At 52.5% G+C, this 15,312-nt stretch overlaps 2 protein-coding genes across 4 annotated transcripts in view; one reads left to right on the top strand and one right to left on the bottom strand.

Annotated features, from left to right (window-relative positions):
• The window catches only part of Ptpn1 (protein tyrosine phosphatase non-receptor type 1), a 47,517-nt gene extending 35,908 nt beyond the window's left edge, over positions 1 to 11,609 (top strand). For both annotated transcript variants that reach the window (XM_021192326.2, XM_021192327.2), the window contains 6 exons: positions 116 to 214; positions 4,104 to 4,241; positions 6,559 to 6,768; positions 7,216 to 7,377; positions 7,646 to 7,866; positions 8,767 to 11,609. In XM_021192326.2, coding sequence (XP_021047985.1) covers positions 116 to 214; positions 4,104 to 4,241; positions 6,559 to 6,768; positions 7,216 to 7,377; positions 7,646 to 7,866; positions 8,767 to 8,980 — 1,044 coding nt within the window. In that variant the 3' untranslated portion in view covers positions 8,981 to 11,609. The remainder of the gene's footprint in view (positions 1 to 115; positions 215 to 4,103; positions 4,242 to 6,558; positions 6,769 to 7,215; positions 7,378 to 7,645; positions 7,867 to 8,766) is intronic.
• A 789-nt stretch (positions 11,610 to 12,398) lies between these two features.
• Ripor3 (RIPOR family member 3) overlaps positions 12,399 to 15,312 on the bottom strand; it is a 72,675-nt gene continuing 69,761 nt past the window's right edge. The window contains exons 19-22 of one of the 2 annotated variants that reach the window (XM_029536453.1): positions 14,786 to 14,988; positions 14,520 to 14,603; positions 13,510 to 13,600; positions 12,399 to 13,164 (exon numbers count right to left, since the gene is read on the bottom strand). In XM_029536453.1, the coding sequence (XP_029392313.1) occupies positions 13,067 to 13,164; positions 13,510 to 13,600; positions 14,520 to 14,603; positions 14,786 to 14,988 (476 nt within the window). In that variant the 3' untranslated portion in view covers positions 12,399 to 13,066. The remainder of the gene's footprint in view (positions 13,165 to 13,509; positions 13,601 to 14,519; positions 14,604 to 14,785; positions 14,989 to 15,312) is intronic. The other variant, XM_029536452.1, reaches the window with a different exon arrangement.

Here is a 15,312-nt window from a genome sequence, read left to right on the forward strand (position 1 = left end):
GGGGTATGTAGCCTTGGTGGTTACTCTGCCTACACCTATGAACATTGTCACTGACTGACTGTGTGGTGTGCTTGTGTGTCCAGTGTTGTACAGTGTGTATCTTGTGTGTTTGCAGGGCCCTTTACCAAACACATGTGGGCACTTCTGGGAGATGGTGTGGGAGCAGAAGAGCAGGGGCGTGGTCATGCTCAACCGCATCATGGAGAAAGGCTCGGTAAGTTCTCGCCAGAGGTCCTTGCTGCTGCCATCTACATACACACAGTTCTTAAAGCTCCCATTGCCCCTGAGTTTCTGTTGTGAGTTTCTGTTGTCAAACTCCTTTATACGACACAATGTTTGTAAAAACATAACATAGATACACATATATTACAGACAACACTAGGGAGAGATGCCCCAGGCCAGGCTCTATGGAGCCTGACGCAGGCAGGCATTCTGCATTGCTGCCTGTGCTTTCTTGGTACTGCCTGTGTTTGTGGAGCCGGGTAAACAGTTTTTTTCTAAAAGCAGCAGCCTTTAGTGTATCTTAACCAAGCCCACCTTTGACTGGTTAGACTATGCCTTTTGATAACAGAGGTAATTCTGCAGAGCTGGGGGAGACATGGGTGGTGAGATGACTTTGGGACTTGTGACACTGTTCAGGCTCTGTCCTTTCAGCCACCCTTGCCTCTCAACCTGCTGTTTCTGTCCAGGGTGGTCTGTGTCACTCAAGTCTTACCACAGCCTCACCTCTAAGGGCCTGAGACTCTGAGTGGCGGGGCCGTTACCCAGACCTGTCGCTCACTCCCCAGACTGTATCCTAGATGGGCCTCCTTTTGTCTCCCACTCCCCAGACTGTATCCTAGATGGGCCTCCTTTTGTCTCTTACCCTGTCTTTTGGGCCAGAGATCTAAGTCATGGTGACACTCTCAGATTTAGGCTTCATCAAACAGTCAGCCTTCCTGTCCCTTCCCTCTTAGTCCTGTGGTGACACTGAAGACTGGCTCTCAGTGCTGCCCACGAGCATCATGGGACAGAGCCAGCAGTCTCCCTCTGCACTGGTTTGGCACTTACAGACTCCCCAGCTGCAGAGGCTGCCCCTGGAAAAGGTCAGCTGAGGATCGTTGGGAGTAACTGTAGCCATAGTCAGGCGCAGAACAGGATGTTCCGCTCAGCCTGGCCAGGTGTAGATGCTGTGCTGTCTGCTGCTCAGCTGGGACAGCTGCCTGCCCTGGTTTCCTCATGCTCTCAAGAACATGAGGTTGCCAGAGAAGCCATCCATCAATTCCAGAGTCAGTGGCTAGTCACACTCAAGGCTGAGAACCAGGTGCACAGAGTGAGGACAAGGCATCACCAGCAAGCTGCACCCACCCACAGAGCACATGGTCCCGGTCACTCCGCGTAGTTTCCTTGAGGCTGCTTGATGTCATATTGCTGCCTGATTTCCACTTTCCACTTCTGTAGAACATGGTAGTAGCAGTACAGAGCCTGCCAGTATGGTCAGTTGACAAAACCAGAGAGTAGAATTTTAAATCACCCTATTACTAAGAAATCATCAGGAGTTGGAGAGATGGTGCAGTGGTTAAGAGCACTGGTTGCTCTTCCAGAGATCCTGAGTTCAATTCCCAGCAACCAGATGGTGGCTCACAACCATCTGTAATAGGATTTGATGCCCTATTCTGGTGTGTCTGAAGATAGAGCCCTCATGTATATTAAATAAATAAACAATCAAGAACTCATCAGATATGAGGGTTAGAGAGAGCTCAGTGGCTAAGAGTGTTCACTGCTCTTGCAAAGGACCTAGATTCCATTCCCACACAGAGGCTCATAACCACCTATAATTCATGTTCCAAGGGATCGAGCAACCTCAGTGGACACCAGGCATGCACATGGTACACAGATATATGTGCAGACAGAACACCCATACACATAAAAAAGTCACTGGGTGTGGTATGGTTTAGTGTGTGTGTGTGTATAAGGGCACATATACATATGTGTATACTTACATACATATATACTTAATGTAAGTGTGTCGCCAGGGTCCTGATGACCCCTTATAGTTAGCACAGTTTGGATTAGTAGGTATTGTCACACTGTAAGGAATGGTGTCTGCTCTGTTGTTGCATGGCTACCACCAGGTCACCCTGGGCTGATCATAAATAGATCCACTCTGGCTACCTTGTGAAGAGTCCTGTGTTCCATTGGAAGCAGAGCTGGTGGGCTGGTGACTTGCTCATGGCAGTGGTTCTCCAGCACCATTCTTCCCCACTCAGGGTTGTCCCGGGAGCTTCCTCAGACTGCCTGGCTTTGTTTTGGAAGGACTTGTGTGCACATCAGGCTTCATGGTTGAAATTACTATTAAACTCAGGAGACTAGCACACTGGCACTGCCACCTTCTGTCTGAGGCTGGCCAAAGTCAGTCCCAGTCGGTGAGGGCCTGCTCATATTCCAGTAAGAGTCAGACTTCTGCTCAGGGCCCTCAACTGACTGTGCTCTCTTGTTTGTTTTGTGTTTAAAGTAGAAATTTTTACGGGAAGTGACAGAGCATGGTCCTATAGACATCTAATTAAATGTTGTTTGATGGACATTTGGCTGTGTGCCAGAATGCCTCTGAAATTGTAGATTTTGCCTAGATTATAGATCTGTCAGGCTTGTTCTAGGCTTCTGCTATGAAAGTGAAGGTCAGAGCCTGTCTGTCTACCCTGTCCCTGAGGTAAGAATTCCCATTCCCTCTTCTGAACTGGCAACCCTGTGGCATTCCCCCTGCTCGTGGTGAATGCCCACCCTGGCATGTAGCCTGGGGTCTGACTGGGAATGACCATTCAAGTCTTTCCACTGGCATACTGCCTCTGTGTTCTGATGTGGAGATCTGCTCCCATGCTCACAGATGGGCCCTACTCGGGGAGCCCATCTCTGGCAGCTTGTCCTTGAAGGTGGGAGGAGGCTTGGGTTGAGCAGGCCAAGACCTTGAAATGGCTCTTGAGAAAGCCCACTTAGCTCCTGTCCTGGGATTAGAAGGTTCCTTGCTCCATGGGTAGGGGAAAGCCCTTGCTTCCTTTGCTGCTTTCTCCGTCTATTGCATTGGTTTTATGGAGAGCAGCTTTGGAGCTCAGAAGAGTGACAGCAACAGCCTTTGCAATTCTGTCTTCAGCCTCAGTCCCTCCTAGCCCCTCATGAGGTGACATCTCAGGTTCCCAGTTAACACAGCCCCACCGTGCTCTGGCCATCCCTGCCCCGTCTCCTGCTTTCCAGACACTGGCCTGTCAAAATGTTCTCTCCAGAGAGCTTCTGTTGACCTCTTTGCATGGTTAGCATGAGCTTCTCCCTCCTCTGAATCCTCAGGTTGTGTCTTCCCTCTGTGTTCTCCCCATCCACCCACCCTAGAGAGCCGGAGTTCCCAGTAGACTGGGCAGCCCTGGTCAGGCAGGTGAATTCTGTGTTGTGTGCCAGAGAGTAGCTTACTTCACTTCTTGGGAGGATGAGGTCTCTGCCGTCTCTGCCTAGGCACCCTGTCAGTCCTGCCTTGGAGACCCGGAGCAGCTGTCTGCAGCAGGAACGGCTGAGTACCTCAGCTTAGATCACAGGATCTGTGTGACTGAATCCCAGCCTGATCTTTTTTCCTAAATCCTGCCCAGATCTTTTGGTTCATCAAAAGCTATAATGAGTATTTGAATCCAGATCATCAAAAGGTGTTTGATAGTAGCAAAATAGAACACTAGGAACTGAACTGAACTGAACCAAATCAGAAGGTGCAAGTGAACTGCAGCTGCGTGCTGTCTCCCAGCCTCCTGCCCTACTGCCCGTGAGTTTCCTCAGGGGGCTCTGGGCATACTGAGATCCTACTGAAGGCATCTGTGAGGGGCACTGCTTCTGTGTAGTGTGGTTTTTACCTCACAGCAAGGACCAGAGCCCACTGTGGCACATTGCTGGGTGAGAAGTGTAAGCCCTGCCCCAAAGCTACAGGGATCAGGGTTCCAGCCAGCTCTAATTTTCCTAGGGTGAAAGCTATAGTGACCAGGAGACCCCTGCCTGGGAGTTGTCTGAAAGCTAGAAGACAGCCTTGCCTTGCAAGCCTCCTGTCTCATGTAGCAGGTGCTCAGAATAACCCAGTGCTGTTCTTCCCCCAGTTAAAATGTGCCCAGTATTGGCCACAGCAAGAAGAAAAGGAAATGGTCTTTGATGACACAAGTTTGAAGTTGTCACTAATCTCTGAAGATGTCAAGTCATATTACACAGTACGACAGTTGGAGTTGGAAAACCTGACTGTAAGTATGGTGTGGTGACATCCCTCTGGAGACAGTGACTTGCTTCTGATCTTAGTCCTTGGGTGCCATTCAGCTGTGGCACTCCCGGGAATTAGGAGTCTTGTGCACAGTATGGCTTCATCCCATGGTGAGCAGAACTTGCTGTTGTAGGAGCCAGTGCCCAGGCACCAGTGAAGGACAGGTTACACGCACCTCCCATGGCTCTCACCCTTGACACCACGTAACACAGTTGCAAGGGAAAAGTCCCTTTCTTACCTGAGAGTGGTTTGCTCTGCCTGTGGGACTTGGTGGCTGAAACGGTACCTGCAAGAGAACTGACAGAGAGCTTGCAGCTTCCTCATTGTCTGGACTGCTGCAAGGAGGGGGCTCCCCTACCTGCCCAGGGTTCCTGCAGCTGAGGACTGTAAGCCAGGCCTTGGGTAGACTTGCTGTGGGGACAACCATCTTGTCTACTGCTCACTGCACTTAGAGAAGGAGGAGCAGTGAGAGCTGCCCACGGAACAGAACTGTGACCAAGGCCATATGAGTCTCGGGCATGGTGGAAGCCATTGTTGGCCCGCTCTGCCCACTGCTGGGGTTGGGCCAAGGGGACAGCTCTCTCTCTGTCTTTGCTTGTTCTACCTTCAGACTAGGGTAGTTCTGAGAGGTCATGGGTGAGCGGTCAGGAGGTGTGTGGGATCCAGAGCAGAGGGAGATAGGGGATGGCTGCACTGCTGGAGTGAGGCTTTCTAGGCCATAGGAAAGTGTTGGGGTCTGCTGCAGGGGACAGTCCCATATCCTTGGGCCTCTCTATGGCTCTCTCCTTGTAATGAACTAATTCTAGAATTTTCTCAGGTTACTGGAAGCATAGCTGGGGTGAGGCCCTGGCAGGGCCTCCTAGAGGAGCCTGGAGCTTGGAATGAGCTCCCTGAAGCTCTGGGTTCACTGTGACTGGCGTGGCGAGGGTGTGGTAGACCCTTATGATGCTTTCCAGTATTTGCCAACCTGGCTTTAAAAGTGATGTCAGATAATCTCTGGAAAACGCCTGCTTTTGGGGGAGACAATTCAGAGTAGCACCAGAGACTTGTCTGTTTGATGACAGAGTGAGGACAGGAGAGCTTAGGCCTTGTTTGGGTTGGGACTTTTGTTTGTATTAAGATGAGGTCTCACTGATGGCCTAGGCTGCCTTCATATCTACAGTCCTCTACCTCCAGAATGCTGGGATTATAGGCACAAGGCCAGCACAAGGTTTAACTTGAGCTCCTTTCTGGGCCCTAGAACAGAGTCCTTGTGGAGGGATGGAGGTAGGAGGAATGTAGTAGGAGAACCCCATGCTCTTTAGGGGTTAAAATAAGACTCTTCTTGCCTACTTTATTCTAAACCAGTTTTAAAGTGTATTTGAGGTACTTCCTGCCTTGCACCCAGTACAAGTAGTATTTGGTTTTGCAGCGAGGTGGGCAGAGTCTCACATACAACATCCTGAATCTAGTGACCACACTGAAGGGGATGGCCATGTCTTTGATGTGTGTTTGTCCCACAGCAGGGACCTCCTGTACTTTGCAGAAAGATAGCAACTTGGTATCAGCAAGTCAAGCCTTAGGTGTCTGTGTCTCAGTCTTTGTCTGGCACAGGCTGCTGGCCCTCTCTGCAGCCCTGGGGGCCCTGACCTCTGAGATCTGGGCCATGGAGCTGGTGAGATCGCTCATACATAAAGGTATTTGCCTGTAACCCACAAGTTACCATCTGATAACTCAACTCATGGTACCCCTCACCCCCAATAAATATTTTTAAAATACCAGACCATCTAGGAAAGAGCAGAACAGAAACCGCACCAGAGGCCATTCTTTTTATTCAGTCAGGGGCACTGTGGGACAGCTGTGGAAATGGGTGTGGTCCGTGAGGTGAATGGTGGTGTGGAAAACTCACCATCAGCCTGGCCTCTGGAGTCCCAGCTGGTGCTGCACCTGGGTGGCAGCCACCTTATTGGCAATCTTGTCTTTGGAGACTTTTCAAGAAAAGTAACACTTGTCTGACCCGTCCTGGTGTTCTCCCTGATCCACCCAGACCTGGTCCCCCAACACACACACATACACACACACACACACACACACACACACACACAGGAAGCCTTTCTGATATCTAAGGTGCCAGTGACATCATGGTGACTGTCCATCTGAAATGATCGTGGCCACATGTGTGAATATAGAAGGAACAGAAAGGTAAGAGGATTGTGCACTGCTTAAGCTGTGGCCAGATCCAGCTGGATGAAGTGACTCGGTGCACACATGGGGGTTTATGTGGATAAATCGCCCAGCCTAACAGCAAGTGTCTCTTTCAGACCAAGGAGACTCGAGAGATCCTGCATTTCCACTACACCACATGGCCTGACTTTGGAGTCCCCGAGTCACCTGCTTCTTTCCTCAATTTCCTATTCAAAGTCCGAGAGTCAGGCTCACTCAGCCTGGAGTACGGCCCCATTGTGGTCCACTGCAGCGCCGGCATCGGTAGATCGGGGACCTTCTGTCTGGCTGACACCTGCCTCTTACTGGTGAGGAGGGCTTTGCAAGCCTAGGAAGAAAGGAAGCATGCTTGGACCCACCCTGTTGGCTATCGTCCCTGTCATTGTCCACCAGCCTCCTTCCTTGGAGGACACCTGATGGTTGAGCCCCTTCTAGCTTTGTTCGTGTGGTTCTTCCAGTTGTCACAAGAGCAGGTGACCCTAGGACACCCACGGGGTACCCTGGAACACCCACAGGGTATGCTAAAACACCCATGAGACACCCTAGAACACCAATGGGGTATGCTAGGATACCCACAGAGTACCCTAGAACACCCTTGGAGCACCCTAGAACACCCATGAGTCTTTCCTAAGCTCTTTCCATTCAGGCCCAAAGGGTCCCAAGTTTGCTGCATTTTTCTCCCATTTCCTTGACACCCTCCACCACACACCCCTCTGTGACTTTCCTCTGGTTGACCCAGTGTTCCTGGCTTGCAGATGGACAAGAGGAAAGACCCTTCTTCCGTGGACATCAAGAAAGTGCTGCTGGAGATGCGCAGGTTCCGCATGGGGCTCATCCAGACGGCCGACCAGCTGCGTTTCTCCTACCTGGCTGTCATCGAGGGCGCCAAGTTCATCATGGGCGACTCATCAGTGCAGGTCAGTGCCACTCTGCTTCAAGAATACATGTTGGTGTTCAGCTCTGTTCCTAGCTGGGGATAGACCACAGAGCCTGTGAGTGCTCACCAAGACTCTACTCTGTGAAAGAAACTCGAGTTGTTTAAGGTCCAATACTGTTGAGGTCAAAGGCAATGGCTCCCCTTCATATATGACATTGCTAGACTCATTAAACACCTGCTCCCTCTGCCAGCCACTCCCTAGGACAGACCCAGAGCAGGCACTAATGGAGCTTCTGTTGCTTTCTAAGGATCAGTGGAAGGAGCTCTCCCGGGAAGACCTGGACCTTCCACCCGAGCACGTGCCCCCACCTCCCCGGCCACCCAAACGCACACTGGAGCCTCACAACGGGAAGTGCAAGGAGCTCTTCTCCAACCACCAGTGGGTGAGCGAGGAGACCTGTGAGGATGAAGACAGCCTGGCCGGAGAGGAAGGCAGAGCCCACTCAAGTGCCGTGCACAGCGTGAGCAGGTGATGGGGGCCTGGCTTGGGGGTGGGGGTGGGGGTGGGGTGAGAGGAAGCAGCTTTCTGTCCAGAAACACATGAAGGCATTGAAAACTTTGAGGTGCTTCTGCATGCATGAGAAATGGTGTTTCCGCTCCCTGGCCAAACCCCAACTGCCCCTGGATGTTCCTGTGAAATGACAGTTCCAGTGGGGTTCCGGTGGGGTTCCAGTGTTCCTTGTGGTGTTTGTGTGATGTGCTCAGCGCCGACAGGATGGCAGCTCGCTCACTCACCTGGTACAAGCACTGTTGAGCCCCCACTGATATCTGCGGAATACTTAGGTAATACTAGAATGTGCCCAGAATCTGTGCCGCAGACCCTCCATTTGGGGGAAGGACAAGCTCCTAGCACTGAGTGGTGGAACTGGAATGATAAAGAAAGTATGTGCCTGCAGGAAGTGGCACTGTGGTGACCCCAGCAGGAGTGAGCCATTTCCTGTGTCGGCTGCCTCCTTCCTGGAGGGCAGTTTTGAGGTGTGGGCACACAGTCTGATTCTTGGCAGCACCCATCCAGAGCTTTGCACACAGCATGTAGAGGCATGGCCTGGCTGCCCTCATTCTAGCATGTGTGGACAGAAGGTACAGAGCTGGCAGTGCACGGGAATGTGGGTCTGAGTGCGTGTTTGCCTGGAGCTGGGACTTCCCACTCCTGCTAAATAAAACACGTACACGATGGGCTGCGGACTGACTTGAATTAAACCCAGCCCTGGCCATGGTTACTGCCCAAGGTCCTCCAGGGCTGGAAGACAAGCAGGCTGCTCTGTGCTAGGTGGGGAGGGTTCATCTCTCCAGGTTTCCTCCATAGAGATGGTCTCCTTTTCCATCTACTCGGGGTAAATAACCAACCTGCCTCTTCCTCTCTCCTCAGCATGAGTCAAGACACTGAAGTTAGGAGACGGATGGTGGGTGGAGGTCTTCAAAGTACTCAGGCATCTGTCCCAACCAAGGAAGAGCTGTCCTCCACTGAGGAGGAACAAAAGGCACATTGGCCAGCTCACTGGAAGCCCTTCCTGGTCAGTGTGTGCATGGCCACGGTCCTGGCGACTGGCGCATACTTCTGCTACCGGGTATGTTTTCACTGACAGACTGGGGGGCACTGCCACTGCCCAGCTTAGGACGCGGTCTGCGGCGTCTGACCTGGTGTAGAGGGAACAACAGCTCGCAAGCCTGCTCTGGAACTGGAAGGGCCAGCCCCAGGAGGGCATCAGTGCACTGGGCTTTGAAGGAGCCCCTGGTCCCACGAACAGAGTCTAATCTCAGGGCCTTAACCTGTTCAGGAGAAGTAGAGGAAATGCCAAATACTCTTCTTGCTCTCGCCTCACTCCTCCCCTTTCTCTGGTTCGTTTGTTTTGGGGGAAAAAAAAAAGAATTACAACACATTGTTGTTTTTAACATTTATAAAGGCAGGTTTTTGTTATTTCTAGATAAAAAAAAAAGTTGCTAGGCACTGGTGAGCTTCTCTCGTGCCCTTTAGCATGTGATCAGATTCCTGATTTCTATTGATTTCCAGGGGAAGGATCCCGCTGGGCAGGACTGTAAAGTTCCTGCTGGCTTGGGCAGCCCCCACTGCACCCTGAGCTTGCAGGTGCCCCGGAGCCCCACCCTGTTGTGAGGAGGGCAGCCACATGGGCTGCCTCTGAACAGCAAGCCCAGCTCTGCTTCGCTCAGGGGTCCCCCACCGTTCCATCCTCCTCGGTCTCCTCCCTCTTTGTGGCTGCCATCTTGCAGATGGCCTGACCCTCGCCACCCCATCCCTTTAAATCCCTGAGGGCCTTGCCTCGGGGTCAGAGGTGGCTGCCAGCCTTGTGCTGGGGTTCCCATTTCCTTTGGAAAGTCATTACTACTCTGTAGAAGCCACTCCACTGAGGTGCAAGCAAGACTGACTGTAAAGGAGGAAGGAGCCCTGGTGTCATGGAAGCCACTCCGCAGGACCTGTACCAACCTCTGAGACACAGTCCCTCAGTGAACGCTCTTGAAGGCGTCAGATAGGTGATCTTTGCAGACTGCATAGACTTCCTGAGTGGTGGTTTTCAGTCCAGACTCACAAAACACCACAGAGCGCTTATCACGCTGCCTTCCATGCTGGGATGGCTGAGGCCGTGGGGAGGCCGGCGCTGTGGGTCCATCCAGTGTGGTTGCCTTTGTGCAATTGCTGCCCGGCAGCAGAGCCTGCACTCCAGCCTCTGCGCTGCAGGCCACAGTGGCCATGGTGGCCCACAGAGCGAGCTGCGATGGAGGCTTATCACGTGAAGCCGCCTTTCCAGGCTGTGTATCTCCCTTATGCTTTACCTTCTGTTTCCTTCCCGCATAACAAGCCCACCATCATGAGGAGTGCAGGGGAGGGCCAGGCATTAGAGCGGCGGGCTACGTGCCGGGTGAGGCCCTCCTCTAAGGGCCCTGCTCTCATTCATTTACTTTGCCCAGAGGCAGCCCCTGCGTGAGCACACCCTGAGACTGACAGGAGCCACTGTGTGGCCAGTGCTGGGGCCAGGTATAGGAGGGTATGAGGGGCAGGCTTCAGGGGCGTAGGACAGTGGTGATGCCCAGAGCCCCCATGGCTGCACATCCATGTGTAGGGTTGAGGCTGGGCTTCCTGCCCATGACCTTCTAGATCCTGTTCCCGGCCTCTGCTTTCCCTGTGAGTTAGAAGATATACAGTTCTGTGCTGGTGGCGCCTTATGCTTGACATGGAAAACTTAGAAGCCTGCTCACTGGCAGGTACCTCCCGTGCTCTGACCAGAAGTGGCCACTCAGAGAGCAGTGCTGTCCAATCAGGTGCCGCCTGACTCCTGGCAGGACACTTCAGGCTTCCGGCCTGCCCCGCCACGCCCCGCTGGATCTCAGACATTCCACGCTCACACTTCATTCCCTGGACACAGACAAGCAGGGCCCTTCCACCTCTGGGATCAGCCCCTCCATTCCAAGTTCACACTGTCCTGGAGCAGGCCAGGACTGAAAGCAAGGCAGCTTGTGAGAAACATCCTCCTGGGAACAGTGTGGGTGACAGTCTTAGGGTTGGCCTGCTGTCATTGCTGGCCTGGTCCCCTTACCCAGAAAGAAGTGTGCAGCTCTCGAGCCTGGGAGAGACAGATGACGGTGCTCATGACTCTTCTGGGAGGGGAAGAACTGAGCCTTCACATTGGGTGGCTTTTTAAAATACGTGAAGGCAGCTGGAACTCCGCTGCCTCGTGCCAGCATTTCACATTTTGCCTTTCACCCAGAGAAGCCAGCACAGAGCCACTGGGGAGCGGTGATGGCCTTGCCTGCAGAGCCTGAGGAGGTGGCACAGCCAGTGTCCAGACTGGGAGCAGTTAGCAGTGGGCTGTGTCTGGAGTAGTGTGGCATGTACAGTAGCCATGTACAGTAGCCTTAGAAGTGGTTGTCCCTGGGAACAGGCGCGCTGCCCTGTCGGCCCTGCTGGAGGTAGCAAGCTGCTGTATGCCTTAAGTCAACATTTACTCAGCAGGGCATTCTCTCTCTCTCTCTCTCTCTCTCTCTCTCTCTCTCTCTCTAAATGGCCATAGAATAAACCATTTTTACAAAAATAAAAACCAACAAAAAACTGTGTCCCGGAATAGTACCTTTGCAGGTGTGTGGGGGTGTCTCAGGGTCTTCTGTGACCTCACAGAACTGACTGACTGCACCGTTTCCAACTTGCTGTCTTACTAATGGGTCTGCATTAGTTGCAACAATAAATGTTTTTAAAGAACACAGACGTGACATGCTTTCCCTTTCTTTATTGATGGAGCCGGGCCAGCACGAGGCAGACCCTTGCCCTACCTGTAGAGTTAGTGTGCTCTGTGTTGTGTGTTGTGTGTCGTGTGTTACCTTTGCTGCAGAGATGTGGGTTCTCTAGAGTGTCCTTTCGGGAACTCCCCCTTTGGCAACCCGGATACCTTAAGAGTCACAGGACATTGGAATCCCTGTTCCAGCCATCAAACCACCCTTGGCCGGCTGCCTGATGGACACCATGGTCCTCACATCTCAGGACATCCATAAATCTCATCTGATTTATACTTGACATAGAAATGAAAATGAGACCCCAAAAGTAGTGTGACCTTCCATTCGTGTACCAGACTGAATATGTAAGGCCCCGAGGTAACTGACAAGGAGACTTGTGCAGTGATAGATGTCACTGCAGAAAGCACAGCCCCAGACCCCTCAGGTTCATGATTGGCTTGTGCAGCAAGTGGTCCCTGCTTAGACCTGTGCTAGTGCTGTGTCCACTCAAAACTGAAATCTTCAGGTACGAAAATGAATTCTCACAACATTAGTGTGAAAGCTGACTGGTATGTAACTTTGGGATAAACCCAGTGGGGTGAAGGCTTGACGAAAGCCTGGGGTGTCCCCAAAATGCCACCAGGAAGGCAGCCTACCATGAGTCTGATATCAAAAATATAGGGAGAATCCCCTGTGGGTCCTGCCGAGAGCCCTGTGGCCCTGGCCACCCCTCCCATATTATAGCTCTACAGACACAACATTATCTGCTTCGGGCAATAAGGTGGCCATACGCTACAGAGTTTAATTGGGATTTCAGAAAATGGACATGAAGGAAACAAATAAATACCAAGTCAGCACGCATATTCCACAGAACTCCAAGTGGGGTGACTGAGTCAGCCCTGAGAGCCCCTGATCTTGGAGTGTTCTATCCACTTAGGAAACCCATCGTGGGTCTCCATAGCCACCACAGGGAAAAGCTCCCCTCAGCTCACATGGGAGTGTACCTCAGTAGCCTGAGGGTGCCATGCACTGGAAGTGGGCCTGCCACTGCCTTGCTGTTGCCAACCATGTTTACCAAACCAGTTGTGTCCCAGCTGAGGGTGTGCAGGGAGCTCATACTGCATGCGTCTGTCTGGAGCCTCCCCTTGCCCTGGGTCCTTAATCCTCAGGCAGTGCAGGCTGCCGTGGCACCGTACCCCAGGAAAGCAAAGGCAGCATCTGGGGGGGGCCACAGCCGCGGGGCCCCCACACACCACTTCCGCCTGCTCTGTGAAGATACCACTCTTCTCCCTGGGCAGGGTACCAACCCCAAGCTCAGGTAAGGATCCTGACCGGCCCAGGCTTGCAAGGGAGTGGCTAGGCTGCTCCATCCAAATCCTGGGCACTATGGAGGCTAAGCAGCAGCATGAAGGAAGAGAGGTGCCTGATTTGAGCTCGTTGATCACGTCTTAAAAAATTGTGATTTCAACGTCCGCTTCCTGACAGAAGGCTTCTTGTTCTGAGTGGAGTTTGTCCATCTTCTCAAAAGCCAGGCGGCCTTTCTCACCTGGAACGCGGAGATGTGTGTCACTCACTGTCTTGTCACCAACTTGGTGTCTCTAGAGGGTCCCCTGCCCTGGCTGAGCAGTAACAGCCTCTTGTGATGGAGATCTGGGCACTAGTCTGGCTTTGCCCCTGCCCTCCACTTGCCAAGGGCCATAAAGTAAGCACAAAAAAGTTACACCCTGGCTGCCAGCCTGCTGTGAAGATAGCCAGTCCTGGCCAGGGGCTGCTAAGCATAGGGTGAACTGTAGCAGGGTCCCTGGCAGCCCAGGACTGACAGCTTATTGTCTTCCCCATCTCCACTAGAACTCTGGGACTGTGCCGCACAGGCCCTTTGGCTGCACTTTACCAAATGACAGTGTAGCTTCCCGCGCTGCGACTCGCACGGCCTCCAGGTCAGACTGACACAGACTGACAATCTGCTCGATGCTTTCAATACCCTGTTAGGTCAGGAGAAGAGGCTTCGTAAGCAACCTCATTGTCATCCCTGTGGTGCCAAAGATGAGCTGGAAGCCAGAATGGCTTTTTACAAATCTATTCACATAGTGATCTCAGAGTGACTTTTAGGCTTCTTTGAGATAGGGTCTCATCACCATTTGGCCAAGGCTGGCCTGGATCACAGGTATGTGCGTGCCACCACACCTGGAATTTTATTTTTTAATGCATGAAAACTACATATATTTGTGTATGACTCTGAAGAGATTACACATGAGCACCACACGCATACCTCCACACATAATGAACAAAACCAGAGTGGACAGGTGCCATCTGCGCTGTGTTTTGAGACAAAGTTTCTCCTAGGCTGGAACTCACATATAAGTTGCACTAGCTGACCAGTGAGCCCTGAGGGTCTCCTGCTGCCCCCTCTACTGGAATTGCAGTATATGCCTTCACGCTTGGCTTTTTTTTTTTTTTTTTTTTGAGTTTGGGCATTCCACTTGGTCCCTCGTGCTTGTAGGCACGTAGTTCTTGGCTCACTCTAAAGTCATGTTTAATACCAACGTTCAGTAGGCACACATCCCTGCAGGCAAGAAGAAAAGGTGCCGCTTCTGCCAAAGACCAAGGTGATAGGCAGCTTTTACATTTCCATGTTTTATCTTCTTCTCACAAGAATTTGTCATAGTTCAAACATGTTCAACTGGGCAGAAAGTCCCTCGGTGTGGAGACCTCTGCTGTTGGAGTCTGACAGCTGGCTGTTACTAATAGTCCTCTTGCTGTTGGGGAAACCCTTTTATCGCCCCACCATCCCATCCCTTGTCCCAGTGAAAGCATTTCAAGCTGTTGCCACCGTGGCTGCTGGTGGTGCTTTAGCCCTCACAACTGGTGGCCTCCTGTCACCCCTGAGGACAAGGGACTCACCCCGAGCTGCTGCAGAGCCACACACGCCGCCTGCTGGACCTTGGCGTCACTGTCATTTAAGGCATTAGTGTAGTACAGCAGAGCCTGGGAAAAGAGAGCAGGATTGGACAGAGCCCGCAGGGCAGGCGTGGGCCCCCAGCTGGGTCCTGCACACTGCAATCACTCCAGTGACCCAGACTCAGCCCTTCTCCAACCCAAACTTGGGGGTGAGACCTGTCAATCTGGCCAGCTGTATTGCCCAGGTGTATGACCCCAAAATTGATCACCTTTTCCCGGAAGCGCTTGTTCCTGGCCGCACTGGCCAGACGAGTTCTGGCCGCCCTGCACAGCCTCGGGGGTCCATCCAGCTGCAGAAGTGCCCAGGCTTGAAGTGTCTGGGGCAGTGGCTGCAGCTGACTTAGACACTTCCCATGCAGCTTTCTCAGGGCCTTGGCTGGGCCTGCACAGCTCAGCTCCTCAATGAGAGTCACTGGAAGACAGGAAGAGGCAGGTGCCATCGGGCGAGGCTTAGCCACATTAGTCACAGAGGGGACTCCAAGGCAGGGAGGGGCATCGCCACGTCCCGACAAACATTTCCTACAAGTGGATCAGGCACACCCTAAAAATGAGCAGAAGCACAGGCCAGCCGCGGCACAGCGGTGTACACCTGAAATCCCGGCTCTCGGGAGGCTGAGGCATGCAGGTAGAGATTTGAAGTCAGTCTAGGCTACACCATGAGACCCTGACTCAAAAAGAAACCAGAGCCGGGCGGTGGTCTCGCACGCCTTTAATCCCAGCACTTGGGAGGCAGAGG

The sequence above is a fragment of the Mus pahari genome, chromosome 3 (genome assembly GCF_900095145.1).
Source record: "Mus pahari chromosome 3, PAHARI_EIJ_v1.1, whole genome shotgun sequence".
Lineage (NCBI taxonomy): Eukaryota > Metazoa > Chordata > Mammalia > Rodentia > Muridae > Mus > Mus pahari.